This window comes from Ascaphus truei, chromosome 6 (assembly GCF_040206685.1).
Source record: "Ascaphus truei isolate aAscTru1 chromosome 6, aAscTru1.hap1, whole genome shotgun sequence".
Taxonomy (NCBI): domain Eukaryota; kingdom Metazoa; phylum Chordata; class Amphibia; order Anura; family Ascaphidae; genus Ascaphus; species Ascaphus truei.
The window spans coordinates 79,309,456-79,328,994 of NC_134488.1; the positions used below are offsets into that span (position 1 = coordinate 79,309,456).

The 19,539-nt window shown below is 40.5% G+C and overlaps 1 protein-coding gene across 1 annotated transcript in view; it reads right to left on the minus strand.

Annotated features, from left to right (window-relative positions):
• The window catches only part of MEGF6 (multiple EGF like domains 6), a 426,398-nt gene that overhangs the window by 281,049 nt on the left and 125,810 nt on the right, over positions 1 to 19,539 (minus strand). The window contains exon 4 of the mRNA XM_075604901.1: positions 8,703 to 8,807. Coding sequence (XP_075461016.1) covers positions 8,703 to 8,807 — 105 coding nt within the window. The remainder of the gene's footprint in view (positions 1 to 8,702; positions 8,808 to 19,539) is intronic.

A 19,539-nucleotide genomic window follows, 5' to 3' on the forward strand; every position in this document is an offset into this window, starting at 1 on the left:
AAACCAGATTAAAACAATAAACATTATTATATGAAAGCAACAGTCCCCTCCTTCCTCCCTGCTCCCCTCCCACCCCCCCCCCCCCCCCCCCCCCGTCCATCCCCCCCACAAAAACAAACTAGTCTCCTCTGGGTTTCAATGGTGTAACAAAACAAAAAAAAGGGTGGGGGGGAATAAAAAATGCTTTGGAGGAAGGGCTTTAATATCACAACTTTAAAAAAAAAAAAACTACTGTATTTTAAATACAGCCACATAAGCGCTGGGCACTCCTGGAGTAACTTGTTCCAGATTTCCCTTAATGGTGGTTCAGGGCTACAGTGAAGCAATAACTTTCCAAGTTAACACAACGAAAGTCTAACGTTAATTGAACTAGTCAAAGTAATAGTTTGCTAATGCTACAATACTCGGTTGAGACCATAAACTTCATGGATTTACAAATAGATGGTCACTCTGTTCCCTTGTGTTTCAGATATAAAATTATATTGCACGGTCCTTTTCGACTAACCTTGAGGAGACTGGTGACGGTACACGGAAATATGACATGGAAACATAAATAGAAGATGTAAACCTGAATAAAATGTTTCTGTGTTTTCAGTGCTATGCTTTTTGACAGCATGCTCACAATATGAATAAAATTATATATAAATGCAAACTACTGTTTTCCATTTTCATGTCCATTTGATACTATCAAATTGAAATGTAAATTTAAATGAAAAATAATTCTCCTATAATTGTGTTTAATGTTGGTTTGTTATATCTGGAAAACAATCTCACAGATTTTCATTTATTTAATTTTGATGACTACAAAGGAATTAACACTTCAGCTGCCAAGCATAGTTGCCACCTGCATGAGCAAACACAATATTGCTATACAATTGCTTAACCATAATACTTGTGAGGGACATTCTATGCACCCATGTAAACAATGCATTGTTTGTTTCAGCATAAATTGAGCTTATCATCTGTGCCTATCTTGAATTGATTACATATCATGTGACCAAAATATTTTTTCATATATATGAAAAAAATGTAAAAAAATAAATACTTATTTTATTCATATTGTCTCATATTTCTCAAACAGATGTCATCCTATCATTAAAATGTATACTAGATTGTATTGTCCCTGACTACATTAATACGAGATTTGTATTTGATGTACAGACATACCCCGGTTTAAGTACACTCACTTTAAGTACACTCGCGAGTAAGGACATAATCGCCCAATAGGCAAACGGCACCTCACGTATGCGCCTGAAAGCACGTCCTGAACAGCAATACCGGCTTCCTACCTGTACCGAAGCTTTGCACAAGTGGGGAGACTATAGAGCCTGTTACACATGCGTTATTTACATCAGTTATGCACGTATATGATGATTGCAGTGCAGTACATGCATCGATAAGTAGGAAAAAGGCAGTGCTTAACTTTAAGTACATTTTCGCTTTACATACATGCTACGGTCCCATTGCGTACGTTAATGCGGGGTATGCCAGTGTATATACTTTATGGCCAATATAGACCCTAAATCGCCAAGACTGTTCACACCTGAAATTTATATGAAATGTCTATGAAAAATACCATTCACTTCAGACTTTGCATTCAATTCATAACACACACACACGTGCAAGACTGTTAGCCTCTACCATAAAAAAAATACCCCCATGCAAGTAAGTATATATTTTCTGAAGTTACATACCTCAAGGAATTTAGACATGGGAAACTTGTCTCTTACACCCCCCAACACCCCCCCCCCCTAAGAAAATGTCCAGCTGGGAATCTTTATTGAAAATAGTGGTCTTGATATTTTTCTCAGAAATGTACATTAACTACAGATTTTGCAGTCGTCCGTCAGACAAAACACCCATGTAGCATCAAAAATACCACCACAAAACGATATATTGTCTGAGCATACACCCACACCGATGTGAAGACCTGGGTAATGTGTTTTTCCTCACAAGAATATCTTTCCAAGAATGACATGTTCAATTAGAGCCCAAAGACTATAATTATTCCATTTTAGATTTAATGTTAAAAAAAAGCGTACAGTGCTTGTTACAGGAAAAAGTTACACATTAACATACAGTATAGGATCAGGCAGTTTATAAATAAAATAAGAGTAAAACAGAAAACCTATACTGTACGTTACCAGCAAAAGTCTTGTAATACGTTCTTCAAGGGGTTATGAAGAAAAATGACGAGATCCACACACACTTAGCCGCAGATCTGATTTTTGAGTTTTAGATATAAACTCTTATAGTAAACAATCTTTTTCATCTCTGAGAAAGAACCCAGATATCTGACACGCCTGGGTGGGTGCAGGCTATCCCCCATTTGTCATCCTTTCCCCTGATAGACACCTTTACGGCCAGCAGACAAGAGAGCATTATTTAATTTCTAATTTAAGCAGAGAGTATAAAATGCCCCATAACTCTCTCCCCGAAATCACCAGATTAATGGCCCCTGGCATAGAACCCCTGAGACCATCAGAAGGGACAGTGTCAAATAAAAACAATTAAGAGGGTCATATATAGACATCAGTTTATATATATATTATATATATATATATATATATATATATATATATATATATATATATATACACACAAATGTAAATACAACTGTATGCTCATCTGCATGTCTTAGGCAGGTCTGCAACCCCGCCTTTCACCATTATCACCCAGCACACAGCACTTCCACTGCAGCAAGGGATTCTGGGAAATGACATGCAAATGAGCACACAGTGCTACTTTTTGCTTCAAAAACCATTTTTAACATGGTTCCCTATAGGCTTATGCTTGCTGCATGGTCACAGCTTTGAGCACAGCCAGGGTTAAGGTGCATAGCCAGAAAACCCACCCACAGACAGCTGTATATATATATACTCCGCCGTTTTTTGTTGCCTTTTTCACCCACCATAACTTAAAATGTAATGGTAAACTTATCCAGCCTAGAAATATTGCAAAGCAAGTGTAAACCAACCTCACACTGATGATACCCATCAAGGTTGAAACATATCTGTGAGTGGTTTGACTTGCTTTGCTAGTCCCATGCTGTGCTTAAAAGCTGTGTGAACGGTGATGCATCTGCTTAAATGGGCTCCATGTGTATGGATATTCCAGGCAAAAGGTGACACATTGTGTGCTCATTTGCATGTAATTTCCCAAAATCCCTTGCTGCAGTGGGAGCACTGTATGCTAGGTGATAATGGTTGGAAGGCAGGGTTGCAGACCTGTCTAAGACATGTGATATTCTTTATTGGCTATATGCTAACGTGGAGGTTTTTTGTTGCCTTTTTCACCCACCATAACTTAAAATGTAATGGTACGTACACACACACACACAGCCCATCTACCCCTGCCCCTAAGTGAGATAGGGGTGGGTATGCCATTTCTGCTACGCTGGGTGGTGGTGTATACATTTTTTTATATACATACACACACACAAATAATTAAATGCCCATATTCACCCATGTAACTAATAATTATGAATAATTACAACAAATATATACATTAATATAAAGGAATAAAAAAAATATTAATTTAACAGATTATTAAAATTGGCAGCACTTGTGGGATAACCTTTCACCAACTATATATTGCCCTGTTTGCACGCTTGACTTACACTTGAGTGTGCACTGAACAGCCATGTGGCCATGGATCGTAAAAGATGGATCTTACGTTTACCTATATTTGTTGACAATTATAGGGACTATACTATTTAGGCATTGCCTTTGATATGCATTTTCTATGTTTGCACGTGTACTGTATGACACTTGAATGTGCATATTTTTAGAAGGGGTTTAATTTAATGTTGTCTCTATATTCCATTTGTAATTGTGTTATAATTATACTGACTTCCTAATGGTATACTACAAAGAGGTCCAGCCCATTAACACTAATTAAGTCTTACTTTGAGTAGCCAAGGGATCTATTTCTTATTTCAGGCAGTGTCTCTTATTATTGAATAACATTTAATGTATCCCAGTTATTGATAATTATCTGTCCTGTTTGAATACTGTGTGATGAACTGATATAAACACCGGCAACATGTTTTATCCTGTTACCTTTTTGTTGCCACTTAGTCAGACCGTATGTTATATTTATGGCTTCTGTTATTTGGTTTTAACAACAAAAAAAAACATGATAAAACACCACTCACCAATCATTGGGGGTTAAAACCGATAAAGACCAGAAAATTAAGACATTTAAATTAGCTGCCGAGGATTTTGATTGGCAGAGCGCACTTACGTGGTGCTATTGGCCATGTGAGAAGAGGCGGCGGAGAGCCACGGGAAGGAGCAGAAGGAGAACCCCTTGCCCTATAACACTGAACTAGTATTTGAAGCCCTGTGCCCAGCATACCAACCCCGTTACCATGACAGCTGATATCAATGCTATTTGATGTGTGTATGAATGGTAAAGCAAATGAAAACCGCTAACCACAGAATTATACTGTTTTGCAATTTTTTGATGTTCAATACTTTATAAACACTGAAAAACACATTTTTTTTTTCATTTGGAAAAACATTAAAAATAATTAAATAAACTTGATTTTACAAAAAAATAAACACACGAAAACTGGAATCCCTAGTTATATTGTTATATTTATCCAACCAGTTGACTTTACTTTATAATGATACTAGTATACCATATTTGTATTCCCTTACTGTTTAATAGCTAGAACTATTTTGTGTAAGCTTCTTAGTCCCATTTTTGCAAATATTGTACCTGTTTTGTGTCATATTTGTTTCATATTGAATTTTTTAATTTGTTGGTTCTGGTATATTTTAATGTTTAAATGGTAAGGGTGTTTTGATTCACTTCCTGTTTACATCGTGGTTACCTGGCAACGCCACACATTCACATAGGCATGGGTTTTTTAACGTTTCTTGGCGGAGGCTATATATTTGATTCGGTTTGGTCACAGGCTTTGATATTTTGAGAAAGGTCCTGGACAGGACGGAAATGACTCAAACTTCACAGCAAAGACATCTCACTGTTGACATCTGTTGTTATTCTGTTAAGTACGTTTTTTGATGATGTACGTATTACGTTATTCTGATTGATGCATTTTCCTGTTTGTTGGTATAAATCTGTAAATTCTGTGATTTGTAGCCACTCCTTGATAAAGTGCCGTAGTCGCAAAACACGATGGAGGTTTTTTTCCTGCCTCCGTTTAATCATAACTAAATAAAAATAATATTTTTCAAATTAATTTCTTGCACTTATTTCTCTTTTATTGGTTGTGCACTACTGCTCCAATTTTCTTTGTGTCTCCAGTTCTCCTTTCAGGCAGCACAACTGGGAGACTCCCAGACGTGGGAATCAACTGGATTTGAATGCTGAAGTGATGTGGAAGACACTGATCTAACTGTGGGAGGTCATGAGTACCAACTGGTTCACTATGGATGGATAGCCCATGATTTATTACTTATCTTGTTCACCACTGGGAATAGATCACTGATTATCCTGGATTTATATGGAGTGAACGGTGAGAGATGCTCTCTCATTACATATCTTCCGGGAAGGCGTTCTTATTTTTTTTTTTAAGTGTGTGTGTGTTGAGCACGCTCATTTTAAGTGAACCTTCTTTGTCTTTTGTCACTGTTTTGTCACAGAAATTGTATTTGTAATGGTGATGTTATTAAAAATAAAAACACAATTTCAGTGCCAAAACACAGTAACGTTTGACTTAGAATGTGTGTTTGAGCTATTTGCACTTCTATATTTATAGTAACTGTGAAGTCCTTGTGTGTGTGTCAGTCAGTGTGTGTCAGTGTGTGTGCGTCAGTCAGTGTGTGTGTCTCTCTCTCACTGTGTGGTATCTCTCTCTGTGTGGTGTGTGTTTTTCTCTGTGTCCTGATGCTGGTGCGCTGGTGCACTGAGCCAGCCCCCCGTCTCTCCTCCCCCCTGGCAGAGCTGCGGACATGGAGGGGGTCTGTCGGAGTCCCCCGGGCCCAGAGCGGCCCCCATTCACTCCCTCCCGGCGGAGGTACAGAGACCCAGGGGGGTCTAAGTCCCCCGGCCACGGAGCAGCCCCCACTTTCTTCCCCGCCTCCCCCGGCGGAGGTATGGAAACGGCAGTGTGTGTGTGTTCCGTCCCTGCGCTGCCTTCCTCCTCTCAGGTGACTGCTGGTGTTGGAAGCTGACGTTGCTGGTGGCCTCTTCTGCCAGCAGTGACGTTACATCCGTCACCATGCAGTCCATTTACTGCCAGAGAATTTTTTTCATCTCATAGGTGCTGCTAAAGAAGTTTCACTTCAAAAAAAATTTGAATGCGATACTCACCAAGAAACTCAGTACTAGAGCGCGTGTAGGAACTTAGGGAGCGTGTGCAGGAAACTACAACCAGGACCTACCGAAAGAAAACATATAGGGGAACGACGAGGAAGACCAACAAAGGGGCGGGAAAAGTAATGGGATCCGAAAAGCTGGCTACCAGCGTATTAGGCTATGTTTGCAATGTTTTGTTTATAAAGGAAGGGTTTCAATTCCTTTCTGAATGAAATTAAAGTTTCCCGATTTCTTACAGCAGGGAGTTTATTCCACAGTTTTGGGGTTCTTGAAAAAGCTCTTCCTCCAGCTTTATTGACCATAAATTGAGGCTCAATCAGTTGAGGGGCGATGGCAGATCTGAAAGCCTGATTGGGGGGTGTTACTGATCAGGCAGTTCTGAAGGTAAGGGTGTATAGTCCATGGAAAGCCTTAAATGTAAGGGTCAAGATCTTAAAATGAACTCTTTGCTCCCCAGAACCAGTGCAGATCATGTAATACTGCCGAGATGTGATCTCTCCTTGCATGGCTGCTGTTAGACAGGTAGTGGCACTTTCCACCAACTGCATGGCTTTGATATTATGTTTTTGGAAACCCATCAACAGAGAATTTGAGTAACCCAGTCTGGAGAGGAGCAAGACCTGTGCTACTATCTTCAATAAAGAATTAAGAAAATAAAGAGATTTATTAAGAATTCCATAAATATTGATAAGTGCCACAGTGATCCCATATTATGGACGTTTAGATTGCAATGTATGATTTAATTGCTTTGTTCTTCTTGTGCATTTAGTTCCTTATTAGGAAGTGCTGCGAGACAGTTTTCCAGACAAGAATCCTATTGGATTTTTAAACTATAAACTATGGCCTGGATTAATCAAACTCCCATGTTGCAGGGTATCACAAGTCAATGGCAATTACCGCAGGATCCGGGTGCGATACCCTGCATCGCTTCTTGATCAATCCCAGCCTATGTATCGAATACATCCTAATGAGAAAATGTATTTCAGCCCTTCTTTAACTAATTGATGAGGCAAATGTTATGAGATAATTATAGTTGGTTTATATTTTCTGTTATTCTTAATTTATTTGTAGACACTGTTTATATTATAACTATTGTTTTATGGACAATGCATATAATGGTCTATTAATACATTTGGCAACTCCTAGACAGGGCCGCTGACAGGGGAAGACAGCCGAGGCTATTGATTGGCCCGGTGATTAAAGGAGCCCGGCTCACTGCCAGCAAACCCTGCAGAAGGTGTTGCAGAGGGGGCCTGCTGGAGGCTGACCATGGGAGTGCCTGTCTGATACAGCATGGTGCAGGTAGGTGGAAGGAAGGCTCCCCTGATAGGCACCTCCATGAGCACCCTCCAGCAAGCAGCTCTACATGCCCCCTCCACAGGCCTGTAACATGTCCCTCTCAATCCACCAGGGCAGCAGGTAGGCAGTGAGCTCCTCTCCGCCTCCCTCCCTCTCTCTCCCCCTCCCTCTCCTCTCCCCCTACATTGCTCTCCTCCAACTGTCTGTCTTTCTCTTCCCCCTCTCTCTCTCTCTCTTACCCCCCCACTCTGCTCCCTCTCCGTCCTCCTGTCAACTCTCTCTTTACACCCCTTTCTCTCCCCCTCTCTTCCCCCCACTCCCTTTCAATCTCCCCCTTCCTCCTCACCTCCTCCAGGCCCTTATGTCCTTCCCTACCCTACCCAACACCCCATGCCCATATCTCATTCCCCCCCCCCACCCTCAGAGACCCCTAGTGCGCCGAGGGGAGGGTGGTTTAATGAGGGAATTAAGGGAGTGAGGGCTGCTCCTTTATTTTGTCCTGGGCCCCATGATTTCTATTGGCGGCCCTGCTCCCAGTTTAAATGAACACTATCTGCTCAAAAGCTTTGGCGCAGTCTGGATACAGGTTTTCTTGCTGGTAAATGATGTGAGTGGTAGTCGACTGGCCTATGAATCCTTGGTATATACCGGTGTGTTTTTATTACCTGTGAAGTCCTTAAGTACATTAAGCTTGTGATTGTACTGTAATATGCTGAATTAAACTTTATTACGTTGTTTGTGTGGTGTCCTGTGTGTCCTTTTTTCCTCTCTCATGTCCTAAGAAATGCCTTTTGTAATACAAATGTATCTTTTTTTTATTTTTTACTATGAATCAAAATCAACATTGCATATTAGTAAAAACTGACGTGTTTTGCGTTTGGAAATAATGTAAAAACATGCGTGTATCTGTTTAAAACAAATGTTATTCTTTACATAAGCCAATAAACTAGTAAACAATGAGCTATGTCACTAAGAATTAATACCACCAAGGGTCAACATCAACATTCACCCAAAACAAAACCAATATTTTTGTTCTTTTTTTTTACACTTGCATGATGATTATTTGGACTTTATGTTGGGGCAAATGAAAGTGTGAAATCTTTTCTACCTACCATACTGGCAGCGGGGCCCCTGGAAGCCCGAGGGGCAATGACAGAGCTGGGAGGACCCTTCCGCACAGTTTCCTCCATTGAAACAAATGCCAGAACTGCAGGCCGCTGAAAGAGAGAACATGGTATCTGAGTGTCTGCCATCACTTTCTTCATTAAAAATATAAAAACATGTGGCCTCATGGCACATAAACATCACTTGGCCCTCCAGCCATATAGTCCTCACTTTTTTCCTGTTTGCTCTAAAACGTCACGCACTACTTGATGCCAACAGTAAATTCTGTACTTCCCAATCTTACCCTACCAACACAATGATATTCATCACTAAAGACACAACAATAATGACTTTGCCTTTAAAGTCTTGCCTGGAAGCTGCAGTGCAGAGCATTTAGTTTGTTTAATCCCTAACACATACTGTATCAGCTCACAGTAGGACAATGGATGCACTGTGCCGTTTCATGTGCAGGATTACAAATGCATGGTTTCCATTATTTTGTACATTTTGATCTACATTAAACATACTGATTTCATCTAAAGAAAAAATTGCATGCTCCTTTTTAATAAACAAACTTATTTGCAGAAGTGTATTCACACATACTTTGACTGCTTATTTCATTTACACTAAGGAGACACTCAGAAAAACAATGAAATTATTTAAATCAGCAATGTTTTGTCATTAAACTGGAACATTTATGAAGTGTAACATACAGCATGCCCTCTTAAAGCAGCAATACTACATTCACACTACTTTTCTTTTTTTTCTTATTTGTACATGTAAAGCATGTGACAATGTATAATTTTACGTACATTCTTACCTAAGCTGGCAATCGTTTGGTGCGCCTGTAAGAAATCTGTAAAAATCCTGATTGTGTGCCTAACATAATGGCCGCCTCTCAGTTTCAATCAATCCTTCAGTTAGTGTAACTCAGCAGCTACAATCTATCATATTACTAAGGTAACATTGACTATTGTTACAGTTTCCAGCTCAAACTGCTGGGAACATTGGCTAATTGGCAAATTATCACAAATAGGAAAGTGTTGCAAAGATCTTGCACTGCTTGGGCGGTGGCTAAAGCCTGCTATAGAAATCAAACGATGCTTTAAGACTCAAAAATGGCATGTAGTAGAATCTTTAAAAAAAAATCACTATTATCCAATACTACACAACTGATTTTTTTTTTTTTAAACCCCATGATTTCACGTTTTGCTGCTTAAATATATGACTGCTAGTGGATTGCTTATAAAATCAGTGGGAGTTTTTATGCATTATCATACTTTGGTTATTTTAGTGCCTCTATTATTTAGCCTATCATTAAATGTTTAAAAGTTAAAACAACACAAGGCTGCTTGTTTTCCATATGGTCAGTAAAAGTCTCGGCGATTGTAGCAAAAAAAACTCGGTGCTAGGCAAGATGATATGCCTCAAGGGCCATAAGCAATCCAAAAGGCCCCACAATACATATAGGAGCTTCTCCCTGCCAGTCAGCTGTTTAATGCAGGCATGCTGATAACGGGTCCCATTACTTTCCTTTCCTTACACTGAGAACTTCAGTAGTGATTAGCACTGTCATTAGGAAACTGAGAAAGTGGGAAGAAGCTATGATCAACATCAGCAACATCCACACTCTGCACTGGGAAGAGAGGGAGAGCTGGCTGTAGTGGTCGCCAGTAGTTGAGGGCTGCAGTAAAGCCTCAGAGGCTGCCTAAGGGTACGTCCCCAGTGGCTGCTGTGGCGCACACGCACACAAGGCACATCCCTCTATGGGGCCGGCCCCAGTAAGATTTTTGTCTTTTGGCGCAGAGGCCGAGAATTGGCCACATTACGGCAGCGGTTCAGCCAATGAGGGCGAACCAGCCGCTTGATGTCATGGCCACGCCCCCAGCAAAAATCTTCTCTCTGCTCCCCCTGCTCTGCTATGAAGCGCGTCCCATCGCAACCCTAGTACCACAGAAACTGGTGCATGCTCTGCCAGCAGCCCTGAAGTGCGCATGTCACTAAGGCCATAGCCTTAGGCTGTGATTATATTGGCGTGTGCGCACACTCGATGCCGAGCGCCACCAGATCAAATGTATGCACCCTCATGATGCTGCCCATAGAGAGGGCGACCGATTCTGGAGAAGACAAAGAATTTTGTCTTTGATGCGCAACGGCCAGATCACGTGCGCGGTTCAGCCAATCGCGGCCTTAGGCCCCCAGCCTCCCTGTTGCCCACCAATGGTCTAACTTCTGAAACAACTTCTTTGGAATAGAAATATAGATGGCAGAGAAGGACCATTTGACCCACCAAGTATGCCCATAAAACATAACCAATATCTATACCTATCAACTTGCACACTCCCACATTCACAAATCTCCAGATTAGTTTATTAGTAGATTTATAGCAATAACATATCAATTAAGGTTGAAAATAACATCTATCTGCCAATTTCAACACTGGGAAGCCAAAGCCATATGAGCCAGCAATTAAGACAATAATTTTCATATAAGCTTTGGACTAGGAGAACAATAATGTTTTATCCTATTTTCTTGAAAGTACTAGGAAAAGTTAAAAATGTAATGATCTCAGCAAATTGGGGGTCCCAGGAGCTTTTCTTGCCACAGTTCAGCTCTGGGAGACACTTTGGTTCATAAAAAGTAAAAATAAATACTTGATTTATTTTTCGGGGGGGTTGGGTGGGGGCGGTTGCTGCTTTTAGATACTGTATATTGGTGCTGTGAAATTGTCTTAATTCACAATACAAGTAGCTCAGTTACATCCAATACAAATGTATCACAATTCAAAAAAGCAGACTTTATGATATTAACATATACAATATACTACCTTCCAAAAATAACTTTAGCAGCACACAGTGAAATGTCCAAGGTAACCTCTCAATCACATGCACAATAATCTCAGTGCTGCTGTATCAAGCACATACTGTAGCTGTAACGTCTGTTTTTGGAGATAAGGGGATCCTTCATCAACGTCTCCCATTAAAATTGGATTTTCAACATTGATACGTCTGGTGCAGTGTTTTTGCATCTGTTTTGTTCCAATTTTACAGCTAGGATCAATGATCCCCTTTGTTTATTCAAAGTATCCAACATAAAGGAATTAGATAGATGTCGACCCCCTGCCTCTCTAGAAATCCAAATAATAAGTATCCTCAATAAAATAAAGCTTTTTATGAGAGATTTGAGCACATCAATTGTTAAATCTAAAATGGGTTGAACTGGAGGTAGATGTGCATGTCTGTCCTCGATAATGTTGATCTTTTTGTTGCCCAAGATGTAAAGATAAGACAACTACAGACATATCCCAATATATCTTAAGCCTCTGCTGTTATAGTGTTACATCTTTATAACATTCTCATACCATGCTTATGCTCAAGTCTTAATACTTGACTGCTAAATGTATGAAAATCCAATGGCTTTCATGTGTGAAAATGTATTCTTATTGAGCCCCTGTACAGGTCCTGTTAAAATAGAGTACTGCTCTTCAGTTACGCATTTCCACAGATGATCTTTATTGAAACTGTTCTGTCACCTTCTTCAGTAAACATCAATAATATATTATAATTAGGGATTTCGGTTTTCAGTTTTAATTTTTGGGCTGCTACAAGAGATGGAACTCAATAGAAAGAGATGCATCATTTCCCTTTTTATCGGTTTAAACAGAAAGTGTAAAATGAAGTGTAATGGTGGTGTTTTTGCTATGTTTTTTGTTTAAAACCTAAAACTGGAATTCTTAATTATAGTATACAGTATTATTATAAAGTGTGGCACTGAATGCATAGCTGTACATAGCATTTTAAGGGTACAAGTCGCGATCAGGAATTTGAACCAGGTTTACCTACTTAAAAGGCACTAATATTGCAGCTTATTTTTTTATTAGGTCTTCTCAGCATACTGTATGTAATCTAATCATACAGTATTTCATAAATAATGTGTATGGTACCACAACAAAGTATAAGGTATTATATCAACTTTATTCGTCGGCTCTTTATGCTGAAACGTACAGATATAGCCAGCCTTGGCCATGGGTGAAACCTCCAAGTTGCTTTACCAGATGAAATGAACAAACACACACAGCCCCTGTAAGCTCAGTTGGTAAAACAACTTGGAGGTTAGTGATCCCTCCTCCGTTTCCAAGCTCACCCATTCCAGCTTTTTTATTGCGGCACTTGCTAAGCACCTGTGAATGACCAGTCTATTAAAGACAGCTCTCCCGCCATTAGAGAGGTTCGGAGAGATTTTAGCGGGTGCAGCAGTGTCAGGACCTACAGATGGGCCGTACCGTGATGTGGCTGTAGGCTTAACAAGCCCCAATCATGCAATAATCATGTCCCACGATTATTCTTTTTTGTGGTAGAATTAGAAGATTGATAAAAGGAGTACTAGGTTTGGACCTGATATGGGATATGGAAACGGGGCTTTTATTAAAACCTATGGAGGGTCTTGAAAGGAAGGTAGACTATCTGATAATACAAATTCTGTCAGCAGCAAAATCAATGATTGCAAAATATTGGAAGCAGAATGACTCCCCACCAATTACAACTGTAATCCATAAAATGAATCTTGTTATGACAGTGGAGAGACTTACTAGTTTAATCTATGATAGCTTTAATAATTTTCTGACAACCTGGGACCCCTGGGCGACCTATGTATGGCAAAACCCAAATTTGATTTAGGCTCCGAACCCAGAGTTGACTATTAACTAGATTGTTAGTAATTTTATTACGAAAAAGTGTATAAGGTATATTGTATTGTACAGTATATTGTATACTGCTGCGGCACAGTTTATTCGAGCATTTGCCCGTTCTGTGCCGCAGCAGTAGCCTGGCGCGCGCCCGAGTGTGACGGGCGCGCGCCGAAGCAGCGGAAGAGCGCCCTCCGATCGGGGCGCTCTCCCTACCGCTGCCGGGTCCGCCGGGTCCCCCGGAACCCCCTGCCGCTGTCCCTCGGGGAGCCCCTGGACACGCGTGCAGGGGGCGCACGCTCCCGATGACGCGTGACCGCGCGTCTATGACGCGCGGCACGCCGAGGGGCGGCCACTAGCAAGCCGGGAGATTTCCCGGCTTGCGGTACCGACCACACTTCAATAAAGTGTGTCGGTAGTGTATTGACAACTGACTGTATGATCCCTGCGAGGAGACCATTGTGGATGTATCTTCACCTACCCCTACCCCTTCCTACACTTTTTATTTTTGTATCCCTCTCCCCTCTCTTATTTTTTGAAAAATAGTAAAAAAGTTGAAAAAAAAATACTTTGGTCAAAGAATTGAACTACTGTAAATGACCATTGCTTATGAGAAGCTATACAGATAAGTATGTATATAATATGTCAAGTTAGATGTAACCCTAGGCATTTTTGTCTTTTGATTATTTATTTCACCTTTAATTTATTTAATTTAACTGAACCAGAATGTCTCTGGACCAGGGCCACTGCTGTCTTACCACCAGGAGCCCCCCCATACAAGATATATTACACAACAGCATGTGCTAGATTTAAGATTTTAAAATGAATGATAAATGGGTGGTTTAAAGGATTACAAGGAGCAATCCACTCTAATCACCATCTTATTTTTACGGATCGGAACCAGTGGGGTCCTCCAGAGCTGAATAGCACTATTTTAAGGTCCAGGGACCCCCGATTCCTGATATGCTTATTAGTGAAATTACCGTTTTTTACTTCCTGGATTGCAAATGGCCATCCAATAGGCAGCCATGACCAATGATGTTGTAGCTTCAGATAGGCCTGAGATGTGGCAGTCATTTTGTTTCCCTTCAATATTTAAGCCCGGTGACTTCACAGGTAAGAAGAACCTAGGGAACTCAGGGCAAAAAAAAGGCAGGAGGAACTGCTATTTAACTTGTCAAGAAGCTGCCCTGGAGCCACCTTCTAGCAGGGCAAAAGCCTTTTTTTTGTGGGTAGCCTGTTGTAAGACTCCACAGTCCTGTTACTCTTATTTTGGTTCCAATCTGTGCACTTTTTTCCATATTTAAATCCCAAAAAAGTATTCATCCAAATCTATTTTTAAAGCACCGTTCATGGTTGCCAACTTAAAAAAAATATTTTTGAGAGAGAAATACAGTTTGTTCAAACTAAGGGAGAATTTAAAAAGTGCCAAAACATGGAATTGAAGGAAAAGTACATGGCAACACACAGTTTAGCTCTATACAGGCATACCCCGCTTTAAGGACACTCACTTTAAGTACACTCGCGAGTAAGTACATGTCGCCCAATAGGCAAACGGCAGTTCACGCATGCGCCTATCAGCATGTCCCGAACAGCAATACCGGCTCCCTACCTGTACCGAAGCTGTGCACAAGCGGGGAGACTATAGAGCCCGTTACAAATGCGTTAATTACATCAGTTATGCCCGTGTATGACGATTGCAGTACAGTACATGCATCAATAAGTGGGAAAAAGGGAGTGCTTCACTTTAAGTACATTTTCGCTTTACATACATGCTCCGGTCCCATTGCGTACGTTAATGTGGGGTATGCCTGTATATTGTGCAAATAATCAGGGGTTGTGTCCCACTACCTATTATTTGGACCCACGCCCGATTGGCTGTGTTGATATAACCAGCCCAATGTTTGCCAAAATAGTCCTGTGCTCTTTGCAGATGGGGATCTTTCCAGAAACGCTGAAGGAAGCAGTCATCAGACCTCTTCTAAAAAAGCCTAGATCAAACTTTCCTTTTCTAGGGAAGGTTATTGAGAAAGTGGTTGCAACTCAATTGGAAACCCGTCTATCAACCCATGATATTTATGACCCATTCCAGTCAGGATTCAGAAGAAGGCATAGTACTGAAGCAGAAGTTCATGTGCTTAATCATATCCTGGTGGAGAAAAATAGAAGTGACTGTTCAATATTAGTACTCATTGACCTCTGTGCAACATTTGATACTGTGAACCCCGGGATTTTAGTGGACTGGGGGGCACAGTTCTAAAGGATTTCTGTGGACTTGGGGCACAGTTCTCAGCTGGTTCAGATCTTTTATCACTGGCATATCACATAGAGCATCTTCAGGAGTGTACTCTTCTGCACTAGTTCCCCTCTCGTGTGGAGCGCCACAGGGTTCTATCTTATCTCCTATGTTGTTTGTCACATAGTGGCAGCATGTATACTGCAATCAGACGGCATGGCCTGGGTTATCACGGCTATGCAGAAGACACTTGACTCTACTTGTACTTTGCTCCGAGTACTAAGGACCCATTATCAGTCATCAATACATGTTTATCTGAGCTCCTATAGTGGATGAGTGCCAGTTGGTTGAGGTTGATAAGACAGAAGTGCCTATGCTTTATGCTCACCGTTGGAAGAAGACAAGACGGCAGCTAGGTAACGAACTGGCTTTAAGCTTGGTGATTCCCAGTTGCTAAACTCTGTCCATGTGTGGAATCTTCATGTTGTCCTTGACTTGACACTTAAACATCAGGTGTCAGTCAGGATCATATTTTCATTCTTCAACATAAAGAACAAAGCCAAGGAATAATCACTTGATCCATGCTTGTCAATGCCTTTGTGCCCTAACGCATGGACTACTGCAATGCCTGGGTCTTTCGGAAAAAGAGCTGCGCTGCCTGCAGCTAGTGCAGAATACTGTGGCCAAATTAGCAAACTAGACCTGTTCTTGCCACGACACCTGCTCTCCATTATCTGCACTGACCACCTCAAAATTACATTTTATTTCAAGATTAGCTTGTTTACATTCAAAGCACTGCATGATCAGGGTCCCAACTATCTGAGGGGAGCTTCTAGTTTCCTACACACCCATTTTCTCACTATGATCTGCAGATGAAGGACTCCTAACAGTTCCCAGAATCCCCTTGACTTCCTTTGGATGAAAAAATGTGTTCCGAAGTTCAACTTCGAGTTCGAATTCTCACACTGCTCAATTCGGACTTTGAAACAAATGTCAAATCTGCAAAGTTTGTATTTCAAACATGCAAATATGCCCATCATTAATATTAACCAGAATATAATTGGTCTTGCTGGCATGTAATGGAAGAGGCAAGACAGGACCCACATTTTGTGTAGCCTGTTAATTATATTTTTTATTCAAAACTAGTTATCACTTCTGCATTTGTCTTTTAGTCATACCTGGGAAAAAAGGTACATTGAAAACATTACGAAGAACTTAGAGAGCGCCCTCGGTTTCAAACCACATTGCAAATATATTTACATCTGAAGGAACTTGAAATATTAAAAAAGTAATGTGAACCACAGAAAAAATAATCAAAATAGATGTAATGTTCAACATGCCTAAAAGAAATGTTAAATAATTTCAGCTATTAATATTGTATATGGCGATCTTTACACAAGGATATGGCACTAGAGGTAAAGTACTTCACTTCTACATGTATTGACACTCCTGTTTTAACTGGTATTGGGCCAATGGACCTCTCATGCCTTATTGCAGAAAAAGAAGACAAGAGGTGCAAAAGGAATCTATGATATTGTAAGCTGATCTAGAAAATAATTCAATTCTTCTCTCCTTCTCAGATGCTACCAACTTTCATTTATTTGGGTTAGGAAGATAAAAACAAGATGATAGCATCTTCATGTATCCTCTTTTTCCCCCCAATGCCGTCAGAATATACCAATCTCTGCAATTTTGTTTATTATTTGAGCTTTATGAAACTTATTTAAAACCAGAGACAGAACATGAAACACAGACAGAGCTCAGTGCTACATCCATTAACACAGATACACGGTACAGTGCCTATGTATATATATATATATATATATATATATATATATATATATATATAAAGATATCTTTTGAATAAAATGGTCTTTTAGTTTAACCCTTTGGCCAAAGTGGTGTAAGCCCTTGAGCCCCTCCAAGGCAGGCCACATCTCAAGGGTCCTAACACTAAAATAAATTCTTAATAACCTGTACATAACCAGGAAGAATGATTTATAATAAATCTGTCAAAATTAGTTGCATAGTTCTAAGTCTGATTGAAGCTCTTATTAACCTGTACATTACCAGGAAAAGCACTCTGTATTAGATTTGTCACAATCACTGTATGCAGGTTCCCATGAGTGTGGAGGTGAAGTGAGCTTCTAACCATTTAAAATTGGGAGGGAGGGAGCTTCAAAACTGGGAAGGAGGAGCCACCCTCCAAATCAGCTGAACAGAATTTATTTTAGTGTTAGGAACCTATCATGTTCTGTCTCTGGTTTTAAAAATATATTGCCATGCTCAGTAGCACTCCTCTGACACCTATAAGCATATATATTGTGGTTATTTTGGGGGTTCAATATGAGCTTATTGGGGTTCTGTATGTATCTTTTTGAAACTTAGTAACGTTTTAGCGCTGATGTGATATGCTAAGAAATTTTATATTATTGCATAGTGTACAATGCTGTGATATGACAAGCAAACAATCATTGTATGCTGATGTACATGGTATTGTATATATGAAGGGGGGTGGTGTGGCGTACCCATTTACAGTAACTTACTTCAGAAGCTTTTTCATTTTCTTCATAATTCAGAATATGTGTCATAGCTTTTCAAATCTAAATTTGAAAGTATAACACCAAACAGCACCACACCAGATACTGTACAGGATACAGGATATACAGTACATGCTGCTTCCACCATGGTTCTTGTTCTGGATCTCCTAGTGTAGCCACACAGTGGTTGAGTCCTCCTTGATGGACCGCTACCATCGCAGCAGTTAGAAAGCAGCTTTCCTTGTTTCCAGCATCTCTCAGCAGTGCTGTCTCTGTTTCTGTCTTTTCTTATCATCAATCAAGTTATTTTTTGAACAGTTCTCAACACCAGAACCAAGAGTGCGACAGAAGCTTGCTAGGAAGCAGGGTTTCCGTTTCCAGAGGGATTGCCTGGGAATAGCTGAGCCTCACAACCACCACCAAAGATAAGGACATTCTATATTGCAGATCTATGCTGTGTACACTTGCTTCAGTAGTGTATTATACATGTTATTTCTAGTCCGGGGAATAAAGGACTCTTTATTTGAAAGTACGTGGTGTGTGGACTCCTCGCTGACCCTACCTTGAAAGCCAACCCATCACTTTGTACCTGCCTCTAAACTGCGCAGGAAGAAAAACGCATGACCACAGAGCCTACAGAACCATGTGGCCCCTGTGGCATGGCCCTCTGACGTGCAGAAAAACCCTGCAAACCCTCTCCGGGAGCCCACGAAATTGAGGTACTCCCAGTGGGAATGAGGGAAGGAGGTTTTGGTCACTATAAATGGGGGTTGTTAACTTAAAAACTTATGGCGTAACCTGCTACATGGCTTAGCCGCAGTAAAGGCAAGTAATGCAGGCAGCCATTGCTAAGTATGGGTTTTCGCACTTTACTGCTGATTGGACAGCACAGTCTTACTGGATTCCCAGGTCTCTCGAGTGCAGCCCTCTTGAGAGAAGTTATCCGTTCAGGCAAACCGCAGAATGAAGCCTGGACTAAGCTCCACTGTAATAGTAACCCTGTTAACCATTTACTGCACTCAATCCCTAAGGGCGACACTTAACCCACGGGGAATCTTAGGAGTGATTCTACTGCACTTGCCAGGAATACATTTCCTAATTCACAGTTCATTGAAAATCATGTTTCCACTTAACAGGTAGGAATATTGTGATGCAAAATTATTTTGCTCTAGGCTAAAATTAAGTTATGAAACATGCACCTGAGGCAAATTCATCCACCATAATTATTGGTCAGGCAATTTGAAATGGCGCAACCTAAAATGCAAAAAAGCATGAAATATGACACAAATCAAACATGTACCTGTAGATAAAAAGAAGCAAATTGCTTTGCGAAAACAAATCCTGTTAATCTGGGAGACCCAGTTGTATTTGTGTTGTCTTTAATG